The sequence below is a fragment of the Ascaphus truei genome, chromosome 18 (genome assembly GCF_040206685.1).
Source record: "Ascaphus truei isolate aAscTru1 chromosome 18, aAscTru1.hap1, whole genome shotgun sequence".
Taxonomy (NCBI): Eukaryota; Metazoa; Chordata; class Amphibia; order Anura; family Ascaphidae; genus Ascaphus; species Ascaphus truei.
Window position 1 is genome coordinate 20,253,168 of NC_134500.1, and position 13,756 is coordinate 20,266,923.

At 44.9% G+C, this 13,756-nt stretch overlaps 1 protein-coding gene across 3 annotated transcripts in view; it reads right to left on the reverse strand.

Moving 5' to 3' along the window:
* Positions 1 to 13,756, reverse strand: part of MYO1E (myosin IE) — a 163,664-nt gene that overhangs the window by 27,469 nt on the left and 122,439 nt on the right. For all 3 annotated transcript variants that reach the window (XM_075575813.1, XM_075575812.1, XM_075575815.1), the window contains 4 exons: positions 13,582 to 13,726; positions 3,252 to 3,366; positions 2,226 to 2,395; positions 1,520 to 1,665 (listed from right to left, as the gene is read on the reverse strand). In XM_075575813.1, the coding sequence (XP_075431928.1) occupies positions 1,520 to 1,665; positions 2,226 to 2,395; positions 3,252 to 3,366; positions 13,582 to 13,726 (576 nt within the window). The remainder of the gene's footprint in view (positions 1 to 1,519; positions 1,666 to 2,225; positions 2,396 to 3,251; positions 3,367 to 13,581; positions 13,727 to 13,756) is intronic.

The window sequence follows — 13,756 nt, forward strand, 5'->3', positions numbered from 1 at the left end:
GGTATTGCCTGACAGCTTTAATACTGGGAAACCCCAGGATACATGGAGCAGTGAAGACCCAGCACAGAAAATTGGTATTGACTCCAATCAAACACTGGGAACTTTGCATCAGATGAAGCACCATAGGACTTTGTGTCAACAGCCATTTTATTTCCCAAAGGTTCTGGGAAATTGGAGGACCATGGACCATAATGAAACCCCTTCCGACCCGTGCGAGTGAATAGGCTGCATGGTATATTACAGCGCTGGATGTAAATATGAAGTGAGGGTCCACTACTGATATAACAAGTACAGTTCTTACCTGCCTGAGGGTGGTGGAGATCCGGGTTCAAGTTAGACTACCCAGAAGAAAATGTGAATGGGAATATCTATTTGAAACCCTTTCCTATTCGAGGGGGCTGCAACGCACTGGTGTTGGTTAGGAAAACACAAGTTTTGGGTCCTTGTTGCAGCATAAGCTCATGATAAAGGGGGGAATAGGGTGCTCAACCCCAGTAAACTTCATCCAAATGTCTTAAGAAGACTCCATAGTAGAATTATTTGGAGTGGGTACAAATAACATGACCTGTGAGTCACTCAAAAGATATAAGTAATCAAGTGTCCATATCCAAATAAGAGTACTCAACTATAGACAGTCATGAGAATAAATACTTACCCACTCTCACACTCTCTGCGGATCCATAGTGGCGTGCCAGCCATGATAGAGAAGTCCAACTGTAGTAGAAAAGAGCAAATAGCGCACAGCCAGGGAGTCAGGTGGTAAAAAATAAAATCCATTTATTTCAGTCCATGACCAGAAAACACATCACCCCACGGGGGGGAACACGCAACCTCCTACGCGTTTCGGACTGGTAGGTCCTTTATCAAAGAGTAGAGAACATAGGGGTATAAAGGACACCCACTTGCCCTATCTATCACAATAATCAGGGACACATGTGATTTAAAAACCGCCCCCTCGGCGCGCATGCGTGTGACGTCACGCGAGGCGCCACCACAACAGGCACAAGTGCCGACGGGTAAACACGCCCCCTCGCTCGTGCGCGCATGGGACCCAGGAGGCAGAAATAACCAACGCTGTAACTTGTAACAATGCAAATGGCTCCGCCCCACATGATACACCTCTAGGCCACCGCGCGCGGACCAATCGGCTTGCGCGCCGAGGGGGCGGTTTTTAAATCACGTGTCCCTGATTATTGTGATAGATAGGGGTATATAGGACACCCACTTGCCCTATGTTCTCTACTCCTTGATAAAGGACCTACCGGTCCGAAACGCGTAGGAGGTTGCGTGTTCCCCCCCCCGTGGGGTGATGTGTTTTCTGGTCATGGACTGAAATAAATGGATTTTATCTTTTACCACCTGACTCCCTGGCTGTGCGCTATTTGCTCTTTTCTACTACCATTAAGCTCATGATAAAGCTTACAGCTGTGCGAAGGTCAGGAATGGAATCTGCACTCATTTCAGCCAGCACACACGACATATACACGTCCTATTTTACATTCCATAGGTAGGCACGGACCTTAGAGAAACAGAAAGAATTCGCTCCACTTCGATCTTCCTTTTCACAATCTCCTTCACAACTCCCTTCTCTGGACCCTGTTTTATCTTTTGCCGTCCGATCAGGTACACGCATTTTGGGGTTAGGATAAGATCCTGCTTCACACCCTGGGGAAAAAACAAACAGCGTGACGTATTATTTGTTTGTTCTTCATGGGCAAGGCGTGACATATTGCCGGAGGGATAGCATGTAGGGAGCTACTTCAGAGCTGTTATTTCTCTCCAGACCTCCTTCATTCATCACACATGTTGTACACTGGTGAACACCTGTAAAATGTCGCCCCCTAGGTGGGAAGCAGGGGGTCTCCAGTGCTGAACAGCGTTCATTTCAGCTCTGGGGACTCCCTTGCATCCCAAGATACTTATTTCTAAGGGTGCTTCCAGTACCTCAATGTAAATGTCCCATGTCAAGCGGGCCAATAGGAAGCCCCAAGGGAAGATGTCACGGCTTCCTATTGGTCCTCTGAAGGGGCTGGTGGCTGCTACTGGCAGCCCCTCCAGGAGGTAAGTATCTCAGGAACAGGGGGTCCCCGCAGCTGAAATTAACACGGTTCAACGCCGGAAACCCCCTGCTTCATACCTAGGGCAAAAAACCAACACAGCTCCCCCCAAGCAGAGCCGTTGCAGGCAAGGATTCTGGGTAGTGACACGCAAGCTCCTTAACATACCTTAGACCTTCGGTCAAATTTAGTAACGGTGTCGGCAAAATCAATTTTTTCTCGTTTTCCCACGAATTGCCGTATCTCGGGGTGTTCCTCCATACCAATGTAGTCACCAATAAAATTTCTGTTGATGCTGTTGCGTCTCCTCTCTTTCTTGTTAAGGAAGAGGTCAGATGCTGAAACCCCCCCCCCCAAAAAAGGTTTGTTACTAAAATTTGATAGCTCCAACTAATCCAATTAGTCCCCTAACACAGCCATGAAAATGTTATTCCCAGAGAATAAATGGCCCGTTGACCAGTGATGGAAAATGGCCTTCAGCGTGCCCTAAAGCTGCAGTTCCACTTTGCAGCCCGTGTTACACATGTATTTCGGTGAACGCTTTTGTAACTGTTCCCCATCACTAGTTAAGTTTGTTTTATCACTTCATTTTTGTTTAAACGCGCTTCACATTTTGGCTCCGAACCTTAACTCTTAACAGGGCGAGAACAACTAGTGCAGAAGAAACAGACCATTCTGGTTTGGTGCTGAACTCGCCATTCCAAAGCTCAATTTCAACATTTGTTCTATAATTATATTCTGTTTGCAGACTTAATTTATATATGTTTATATAAAAAATAAATATAACATACATACATGTCAATATATAAAAAAAAGATGTATAAAATGTGCGTATTTATCTGCTTCAGCCTGTGTTGATCCGCTTCTGCAGGGGTGTGCAAACTGGGGGGCGCGAGAATTTTTTGGTAGGGGTGCTCTTCCCCAAAGCATTTTTTATTAAATGCTTCGGAGCGCACGGGGCTTCTGTAACTCACTTAGCTTCTGTCCGGCAGCTTCGGGTGACTAAGTCCTGGTGTGCCAACTATTACTTTTTATTACACCCAATATTCTAACAGCTAAAGCACCCGGTAGGACACCATTTTTAGTGGAGTGCCATTATAATCAATGATATATATATATATTAATTATGCACACAAACACGCACATATACAGTATGTGTTATATGTACATATAAGTCATGGACATTCACGGTACCTTGCTCTCGCATCTGAACGTATTTCTTCCGTGCGACATACTTCCTCCAGGCCTTTTGAATCGTGCGAGCGTAGCCATCAAATTTTCTCTCCCGCATTTCCTCCAGGAGAAATAACTGTATATGGAAAGCAGGAGAGCTTATTGTACAGTACACAGCCCCCAACGTGCCTTCTCATAATCATGGGACCTGCTCATCATGTGCCCACCACTTCTCCAAACTCAACACTTATCCATGACACATCGCAACAGATACAAAACGTGATTGCACTCTGTTAGTGTACACAGCGCTGTATATAGAATTTACCGACAGAATAAATCCCTGCTCCGAAGAGCTTACATTCTAATTTTGCTACACAATGTAAAAGAGGTAAAGGGTGACGTGTGAAATACTTTAAAGGGCAAAACTGGAGCAATAATGCATTTTTTGCCATTAAACGATTGCGTGCAAAAATATTTTAAACATGCATCAATGGGGTTTGCATTGATGTTGACTGCTTTAGCACCGAGGGGTCATTGAACAAAATCTCCGAGCACCAACACTAGGGCCAAACTAGCGAAAAAACTATTGCACCAGATTTAATAAAGAAGAAAATCATATTGATTTCAAGGTTTTTGCTTAATAAATGAATGTGTTTGCTCCAGTTTTGTAGCCGGGACACGTACCCCTTGTGCATTCTAATCTTAGACATACCCCAAGTGACAGAAACTTCTTTGAAGATTGATTAACAAGTTATCTATATGTCTATTTGGAAGGGAAGTAAACATAATTATGCCCCTTTACAAAGCATTAGTAAGACCACACCTTGAATATGGAGTACAATTTTGGGCACCACTCCTTATAAAATCCATATTGGAACCAGAGAGAGTGCAGATAAAAGCCACCAAATTAATAAAGGGGACGGATAATCTGATTTATGAGGGGAGGCTAGATAAATTAGATTTGTTTACATTAAAAAAGAGGCGTCTAAGAGGGGATATAACTATATACAAATATACTCAGGGACAATACAAGGAGCTTTCAAAAGAACTATTCATCCCAAGGGCAGTACAAAGGACTCGGGGCCATCCCTTAAGGTTGTTGGAAAGGAGATTTCACCAGCAACAAAGGAAAGGGTTCTTTACAGTAAGGGCAGTTATAATGTGGAACTCATTTCCCATGGAGACTGTGATGGCAGATACAATAAATTTGTTCAAAACAAGGTTGTACATCTTTTTAGAAAGGAAAGGTATATAGGGATATACAGCAGGGCCACGCTTCTCGGCGATCCGCTTTTCGGCGATCCGCCGATACGGCGGCACCGAGAAGGGGGCCGCCATCTTGGATCCTCAGTCGCGCATGCGCAGAATAGGCGGTTGCGCCCAGCGCGCATGCGCATTCCGTAGGTTGCGCGCGCATACTGTAGTTTGCGCGCGCATACCATAGGTCGCGCATGCGCAGAACGGCAAAAACGCCGATTTGCGCATGCAAACAACTGAAAATCGCCGGATTCGCTTTGCGGCGATTTTCACTATACGGCGGGCCCCTGGAACGGAACCCGCCGTATACCCGGGGCCCTCCTGTACCAAATAAGTAAACATGGGAAGGATGTGGATCCAGGGAGTTCTTGAACTCCATAAGAGTCAACACACACACACACACGTTTATACACACATATGGAGCTTGAATCATAGCTGAACAATCACTATTCTTTTGTTGTATTTTGTATTCCTCCCCTTGTTATTCTGTTCCAATGAAAGAGGTTATGATAGAATCTCTGCCTTGTTTACACTGGAGGCCAATGGTCCTCTTGGTGACATCATCTGACCACACGGCCGGAATAGCTGGCCCAGTATTTTGATCAAACGCACCAGCTTCATAACACACAAAGGACAATCTCTCCAACTTAAACACAATAGCGCAGAAGCTGGCCTTCAGAGAGGCCACTCCATCCGGTTAAAACACGTATAAATGAGGTTTCTGTTTGCTGGGCAGGAAAATCTAGCCCACAAATACAGGAATACGGTTCCTGCGGTGCGTTCTGCAGCAATTGTGCCAATAACTTTCCAGTCTTAACGCTTTCCCTGCAACGCATTGCAAGGCAGAGGTCTGTACAGTGCAGAGCAGGCAGGGTCCAGTGTCCTACAATGCTTCTTACAAACACAGTGCTGGACATGTCTCGCAGTGGTTAAAGTGGCTCCAAAAAGTAGTGGTACTGAGTACGACTTCAAAAAGTCCATATTTATTTAACAATGGGAAAAAGCTTCTTTTAAAAAAAAAACTATTTTAGAAAGGGGGATGGAGATTCCTGATATATATATTTTTTTCCGAATAGAAAGTAGAGCTGTATATTTGCAAATATAAAAGTAGTGGTACTTGCTGCCCCCCCCCTAGTCCCATCACCCTTCAACTACTGAATATATGTATTTTTCTACTGCCAATCACATAGGCAGAGTTATGCTGACCTTAGAACGCAGGGCACAATAATACAAGAGTGGATAACAACACCACAAACCAAAAAATAACTCTGCCCTGCAGAGCTTACAATCTAAATGTCATTCATTTTGAGCCATGCTCATTACAAGCATTGAGAGCCTCCGGTGTTCTATCTATCCAAGATATTGTCAATCAACATATTACCCACTAGACCAGGCATGGCCAACTCCGCCCTCAAGGACCATCAACGGGTCGTTTTCAGGAAATCCCTGCTTCAGCACAGGCGGCTCAATCGAAGACTGAGCCCCCTGTGCTGAAGCAGGGATATCCTTAAAATGTGACCTGTTGGTGGCCCTTGAGGACTGGAGGTGACCACTCCTGGTGTAGACTGTGCGTTCTTCTTACATCCACATTTTTCTTTCACGTCTGATCAGCTTATCCACGATCCGCACGCTCTGCGTTTCCCTCTACTTTCTCTCCAAGGCATGAGATGTAACTTACCACTTGCTTAGACATTTTTACCCCCTCTACCTTCCAATATTTTAAGAAAGGTTTCACGGAGGAAAAAGCGGAGCACAGCAAAAAACTTGGGGGCTATACACCAGCAGGTAAGAGGTTAAAACATCCTTTATTCCATGGTAGACATCATGGTGTTATGAGAGATAGGAACGCCAACGCGTTTCGGGCCTTTGTCAAAGAGTAAGACAAAGATACTCTTTGACACAGGGCTACCGCCCGAAACGCGTTGGCGTTCCTATCTCTCATAACACCATGATGTCTACCATGGAATAAAGGATGTTTTAACCTCTTACCTGCTGGTGTATAGCCCCCAAGTTTTTTGCTGTGCTCCGCTTTTTCCTCCGTGAAGCCTTTCTTGCTGTACTTACCTACAAGCGTGATGCACGCCAACGAAACCCCTGCCTTCAAATCGTGAGCACTCCTCTCCTTCATGCAAAGGATTGGAGGTTTATTTTGTCTATGTGCCATTCTCCAGGGTGACGGTTATCAATGGTGTCCACATTGAGTTTTATGTATATATACATGCTACTCCATTGTTGGTAATGATATACCCCATGTCCCCACATTTAGGAGATTAATTTAGGCACATTGATAGATTAATACTCACCAGGCTGGATTACTTTTGTTCCTCAATATTGGTTTTATGTACCTTTCTAGACATTGTCACACTTGTGGTCAAAACACAGTTGAGCACCAACCTCTGGATTTTATCCTATTACTGTCTTCCAATATTTTAGGCTACAAAGTTCACAAAATATTCGGTTCTGATGCCAAAAAAAAAAGAAAGAAATTGGAGTGAGGGACGTCTGCACTGGAGGAGTTGATCGGAATCCCTTTCAGTTGACGTCAGTAGCTAGGGCATGCAGATGGAGTTATTTATTCAGGTGTGCGGTGGTCAATACAAGAGGTCACCTGTCTGTCTTGTAATGCCAGACGCCACTGTTATAACAGTCGGCCAATCTACACAAGAGAATACGTTAGATCACATGACCTGTATGTGCTAAATTAGGGGTTGCAATCTGTACAGTTTCCAGCGGATATCTCTAGTGCTACATCTATATTTTAGCACTGTACGCTCATTTGCATGTCATTTCCCAGAATCCCTGGCTGCAGTGGAAGCTCTGTATGCTAAGAGATAATGGGGAAAAGCAGGGTTGCAGACCTGTCTGAGGTGTGAATGTGCTCACAAGTGGTATTTTTATTTGATGTATATTTGTATCATAACTACAATGAAACAACCAAGGAACAGAGCCTAAAAACGACTGTGAAAGGATTTTGTTTGGTTAAGAGAGCACCACAAATTGTAATATTAAAGAAGTACACACACATTACATTACACAGTGGTTTTATTATTGATTTATTTGACAAAGACCTTCTCTCTTTTTATTTACATAAGCTGTAGCATAAATATTGTATAATATGTTATCAACCTATTGCAAAGGAGGTTACATAGTTACACAGTTAAATAGTTACACAGTTACATAGTAGATGAGGATGAAAAAAAGACACGCATCGATGAAGTTCAACCTACTGTATATGAAAAGACCTCAACGCTTAAAGCAGCGGCCCTCCCCTCCCCCCACTAGATCCCCCTTTATGAACAGGGGGCCCTTGGAACTGAACATCTTATTTTCAGTTCTGGGGACCTCCTGGTCCCCGAGATATTTAGGTAAAGTTAATGCCAGTACTTCCTTGTATTTACATTTCTCGCATGTTGCGGGCCAATAGGAAGCCGCTATGGAGAGTTAACCTGCCATTTTTTTCCCCCGGTAGGGGACTACGTCATGCTACTTTTTTTTTAGGTATCTCTGAAAGCTCCTGGAGCTGAAAATACTGCAGTTCAGCTTGCAGGGAGGGTTACAAAAAACGGACAGGGGGGATGGCGGTTTACCAGGCACTTACAATTTCTTGTAATCAGCCACAGTACGACTCTTTTTGTTTTTTAATCCATCATAGTCTCTCATATTGCATCACCTAGATCAGGGGGGGGGCGCAAACTGGGGGACGCAAGATTTGGGGGGGGGCGCAAACTGGGGGGCGGTTGCAGAGGCCCCCCACTCTTCCCCAAGGCATTTCAATTAAATGCTGGGGGATTGTGTTAGGCCTCTACAACGTTCCTTACCTTGTCTTCGGCAACCCGGCGTCAAATGACGCCGAAGACAAGGTAAGGAGGGGGGCGCGAGCAGGGAGAGAGAGGGGGGGGGCAGCGGGGAATGTTTGCACTCCCCTGGCCTAAATAACTGCAAAACAAGAGGCGCAGTGCAAAACGAATGCAAAGATGGGACAATGGCACCAGATTTCTGAAAGAACATCATTCCGACTATAAGCTGCTGCTACTGGAAATCTTGCTGTGCTCCACCTGGTGCTATATTTTGCAGCCAGGAGACTTTCATACAAAAGGATAATGGAGTTCACTTGTCAAGTGCCCGTGCTGCAGAAGAGGGGCAATCCTGGTGCAAACCCCCCTGCAACGGGTTTATTATAGCTGCTTTAAACCTGGGGCTATTTATATACCTGTTTTGCATTTTTTTTATTTTTGCATTTTTTATTTGTTTTTATAGATGCAGCCGTTGCTTAGCGTTAAGGAAATGTCAATACCTATGCTGCCGATCGATCGGCGAAGGTCCTATATCCCCCGGGTTTTACATGATGGCCGCCTATTTGAAAATGGCTGTGCCTTCGTAAATGGTTGCTATAGCAACCCAAGGAAGCTTAATACATTAAAGAAGCAGTACAAGCTGCCGTTTATTTTGGTTTGTTTTTTTCACCTTTAATATGTGCATCAATACAATCCACACAATAAGTAATTAGCTAATTTGCCGATCGATCCATTCTCTTGTGATCGATCAGTGAAGATTCGGCTTGGGGGTTCACAAAATGGCTGTCAGTGCAGCAGAAGAGGACCAAAGATGCAAAGTTCTGTGGGGTAGATCATGTGACCAGGCAGTCGCTAGATACAATTGGTGCACTGCTAGAGAGAGAGGGCAGGGCTCAAAAAGGGTTGAGCCTGTTTCAGAAGAGGAAGGGGATGTGACTTTGTAAATGGTTGCTATAGAAACAAAAAATACTTGTTACATTATAATACATTAAAAATGTCATTCAGAGTTGTTTAAAAAAAATGCTACAAGTATTTTCTCATATTACAGAATGGATTTATTTAAAAAAAAAAAACACAAGATATTGCTTGGTCTGCATCTTTAAAACTCATTAAAAAGTACATAATGAGTGGGGGAGGGGGATAGGAATAAAGAAAGACAGTATTATCTAATACAGGGGAGCGCAAACTTTTTGAGCTGTGCCCCCCTGCCAGCTCCCCCTTGCTCTCGCGCCCCCCTTCGCTTGTGTGCGGCGTCAAATGACGTCACGTGACCCCATTTCCATTGAGACAGCTGTGTGACGTCACCCTGCATGACACCATGGCGCCGTATCACAGCGTCTGAATCAAGGTAAGTTTTATTGTTGCAGGGCCTCACGCGATCCCCCGGCATTTAATTTAAATGCCTCGGGGAAGAGCGCGGGACCTCTGCAACCGCCCGCGCCCCCCACTTTGGGCACCGCTGATCTAATACTACACAAATGATGTATTTATTTAAAAAAAAACACACACACATATAGGATTGTGAATGTAAGCTTAATACATTAAAACTCCTTTAACAAGGCAAAAAAAAGTGGTGGGGGGGAGGGGGGGGGGTGCAGTAAGTATTATCTAATACAGGGGTGCTCAAATCCAGTGCTCAAGCTCCCCATTCAGGTCAGGTTTTCAGGATATCCCGGATATCCCAGCTTCAGCACAGTTGGCTCAAAGACTGTGCCTCTGATTGAGCCACCTGTGCTGAAGCAGGGACTGATTGAGCCACCTGTGCGGAAGCAGGGATATCCTGAAAACCTGACCTGTTGGGGGAGCTTGAGGACTGGAGTTGAGCACCCCTGATATAATACACACAACTGATTAAAAAAAAAAAAAAAACATATAGGATTTTGAATGTATTGCTGTTTCAAATAAATATTTTTTTTTTAATGAAAGTCTCCCCCCTTCAAGCGATTTTAAAAAGAAGATGGGATTTTGGATTTGATAAATTAGGTGCAGCTATTTAGCACTGGCTTTTACCCCAGTGTTCCCCAGAACGATAACGGCTGAGTGAAAGTAATTATTCGGGAAACGTTTGTCTGGACTAAGTACGTCGTTCGGCTCCTTCAATAACCCTTTTACTGCTTCTTCTATTCAGTTCAACAAATGCTAATGGGCTGATGTTCTGTTCTGGGACAACTGCTCGATTTTTCCATCGCGGCGCTGAAATAAATGTGCAAATAGAGAAACCATCTGCTCCCAATAACTCCACCTGGCTCGCGTCTCGCCAGTAACAAGCTCTCAGAGCCGGTGAAAACCTTCTCGGTAAATGAAGGGCTGAAAATAATGCAGGTGGGGAAACGTGTGGCCCAGGCGCTGGTGGGAGAAGGCAAAGTCATTCAATGAAAGAAGCTTGGGTTACTAAATGGGTTTCGCACGTCAGTGTGTACAGTGCTGGACTGACCGGGAATTCACATTGGGCAGGGGTGGCCAACCAACAGGTCCGGGTTTCAGGATTTCCCTGCTTCAGCACAGGTGGCTCAATCAGTGGCTCAGTCATTATGACTGAGGGGCCTGTGCTGAAGCAGGGATATCCTGAAAAACCTGACCTTTTGGTGGCCCTTGGTCACCCCTGATATAGGGAGTTTATGTATCAAGCCAATTTTGGAGCAAAACCGGGGCATATTCCTCCTGCCTCTATGCATCAAAGCATATTGCTCCTGTTTTGCCCCGTCTGCCCTAACTTGCGAGTTGGGGAGTGTCAGTAGGAGGAGTGCAATGCTCTGTGTGCCATTCTTCTTCTTTCTTTTCTTTGCCCCCCCACCAGAAATCCAGCATATCTTAAGTGGCGTCAGTCGGGAATTCTGCCGCAAATGTAAGAAACTGTTCTTACATACACACCGCAGGTCTGCGCCAAAAAACAGAGCAGTGCATCAAAACACACTTTCCTCTGCGTCAAGGGTGCTCAACTCCAGTCCTCAGGCCCCCCCCCCCCCAACAGGTCAGAGTTTCAGGATATCCCTGCTTCAGCACAGGTGGCTAAATAAGTCCCTACTTCAGCACAGGTGGCTCAATCAGTCCCCGCTTCAGCACAGGTGGCACAATCAGAGGCTCAGTCGAAGATTGAGGCATCTGTGCTGAAGCAGGGACATCCTGAAAACCTGACCTGTTGGGGTGGCAAGCTTGAGGACTGGTGTTGAGCAGCCCTGCTCTACGTTGATATATAGACCCTTATGTCTTCTAGGATCATGAAGCATCAAGGTTCCAATGAACACTTATGTGCAATTTGTTCAGCATAGGTAATACTGCATGATCACGCTAACTGGGGGGGGGGGGGAGGGGCAGGAACAGGCTGTGTGATCACAGCAAAATAAATAACATGACACGTGGCTCCCTGTGGCCACAGACACTGCACTCTTCTTACGCCCGTATTTTTACTTTCACGTCTGATGCCCTTATCCCCAATACACACATTATATGCATTTCCCTGCTCCATCTACTTTCTGAATTTGGTTTACACTTCTGCTGGCAGATATAGGGTTTCCAATTGTCCTACGGCTGTCCCGAATTCATAGGGTATGTGTACCCTCGAGTTAGGTTTGGGGAGTGTGCCTTTTTGTCTCTGTGACTGGGGTTAGAAGACTGGCCATGCACAGGGTTAGGAGTGGGAAGGGAGAGAGCGAACAGAACAAAGGTCATTTATAAGAGGTCTACAGTACAGAAGAAGGTTGCAGAGTGTTGATTGCGGTGTAAATGTTCCACCAAACACACACACACACACCTCCGCTCCATGCTGTTTCCTCCTCTCCTTCGCACCACCACCAGGCTTCTGACACCTCCTCCTGATTGGCTGCATTACCCAGCAGCAGCCAATCAGGATGGAGAGAGCTGCCCTTCCTCCTAGGAACAGCCCTGCTCCCTGTCTGCTCAGTGAAATGCTGCGGCTCCCAAGCCGGTCAGGTCACTATGTCCATACATGTCCAGTATTACCTCAATTTTATAGGCAATACTTGACATCGGGCAACCCCAGTGAGCACACTCATTAATAATCACAGGTTTCCTTTACTTATTTCAGTCAGTAACTCATGTGGCTGTGTAAGTGGTAGCAATGTCTCTTAGATTTGACACACAGGAGGATATTTCATTAACACTGTAATAAAACCAGCACAAAGTGCGGCACATTGAGCAATGAAAAGAAATTACACGGAAATAATCAGGTTTTTTTTTAACTTTGATATATCTGTTTATCCTGACTTTTGCCCCAGCTGGCAGATTTTAATAAGTAACCCCAGATTGTAAGATACAGGGCTTTATAGCATTTTAAATCTTGTGGTTCTCAGACAAATACAACATTTGAGATTATATACCGGTATATATATATATATATATATATATATATATATATATATATATATATATATACAGCTGAACCCCGTTATAACGCGGTGCTTGGGGTCCACATAATGAGGCTTCTTTGTGACTGCCCACTGTCTGAACTGGGACTTGCACAATGAATTCGACCTGAATCAGGGGGTGCCCAGTGACAAGGACACAAGTCTGTCCCAGTTCGGTCAAAACAGTTTTACAACACTGGAACAGGGAACCCCCTACACCCCGAGACACTCATCAGGGTAGTTACCGGTGTTCTTGCTCCAGATAGGGAAATCAAAAATGTCCACCAGATATTGCGTCTCCCGCAGGCCAATAAGAAGCAGCAACGTCATCGGGAATGATGCTACAGCTTCCCATTGGACAACCATTTAAATGTCCACGAGGAAACTAGTACAGTAAGTATCTCAGTAACTACACCAGTAGGTATTTCAGGAACCAGGTGGTTCTCTAGAGGTAAAAATAAAAATTTTCAGCACTGCATGACCCCCTGGTTTAATGCTGTAAAAAAAGACAGAAACTAAATTGGGCTACATTGCTGCCTCTAAGATAAAATGTATATATATTTAGATCGGAGGGGTGGGGGGGAGAGGGGGGAGAGATCGTGTGTTAAACACATAATTTCCCCCAATGGGATCGCCATCCTAAAAAACAAGCTAACCTACTTATACAAATCAGTCAACCATCAGTCAGCCACAGAGGCTTATCCTCTTAAATGTCAGGCTTATCCTCTTACACATCAGGTGGCCCAATTCACTTCAACAGGATCACCAATATTTGGAAGTGGATCATAGAACAACTGTAGTGTTGGTAAGTTGTACCAGCTGCTTTTGTTTCACAACCAATAACCTTGTGCTTGTTAATAATAGGCCTCTGGTACAATATGCAACTCATGCATTTTGCCGGGGTGTCAAGCCCAGCTCTCAGGCGTTCGTACTCACCGACTCCGGAGCCTTGATGAAGACTTTTGTTCTCCCAAGTTGGAACTGATCAGACTCCATGTTCACCGAGTGCAGCAAGTGGAGGACACCCTGCTTCTCATCGCCCCTCCAGGATGGCCAGGTCTCTGTGGTCAGAATAGCATATCTTCAAATGACAAGAGACAGGGAAACAATA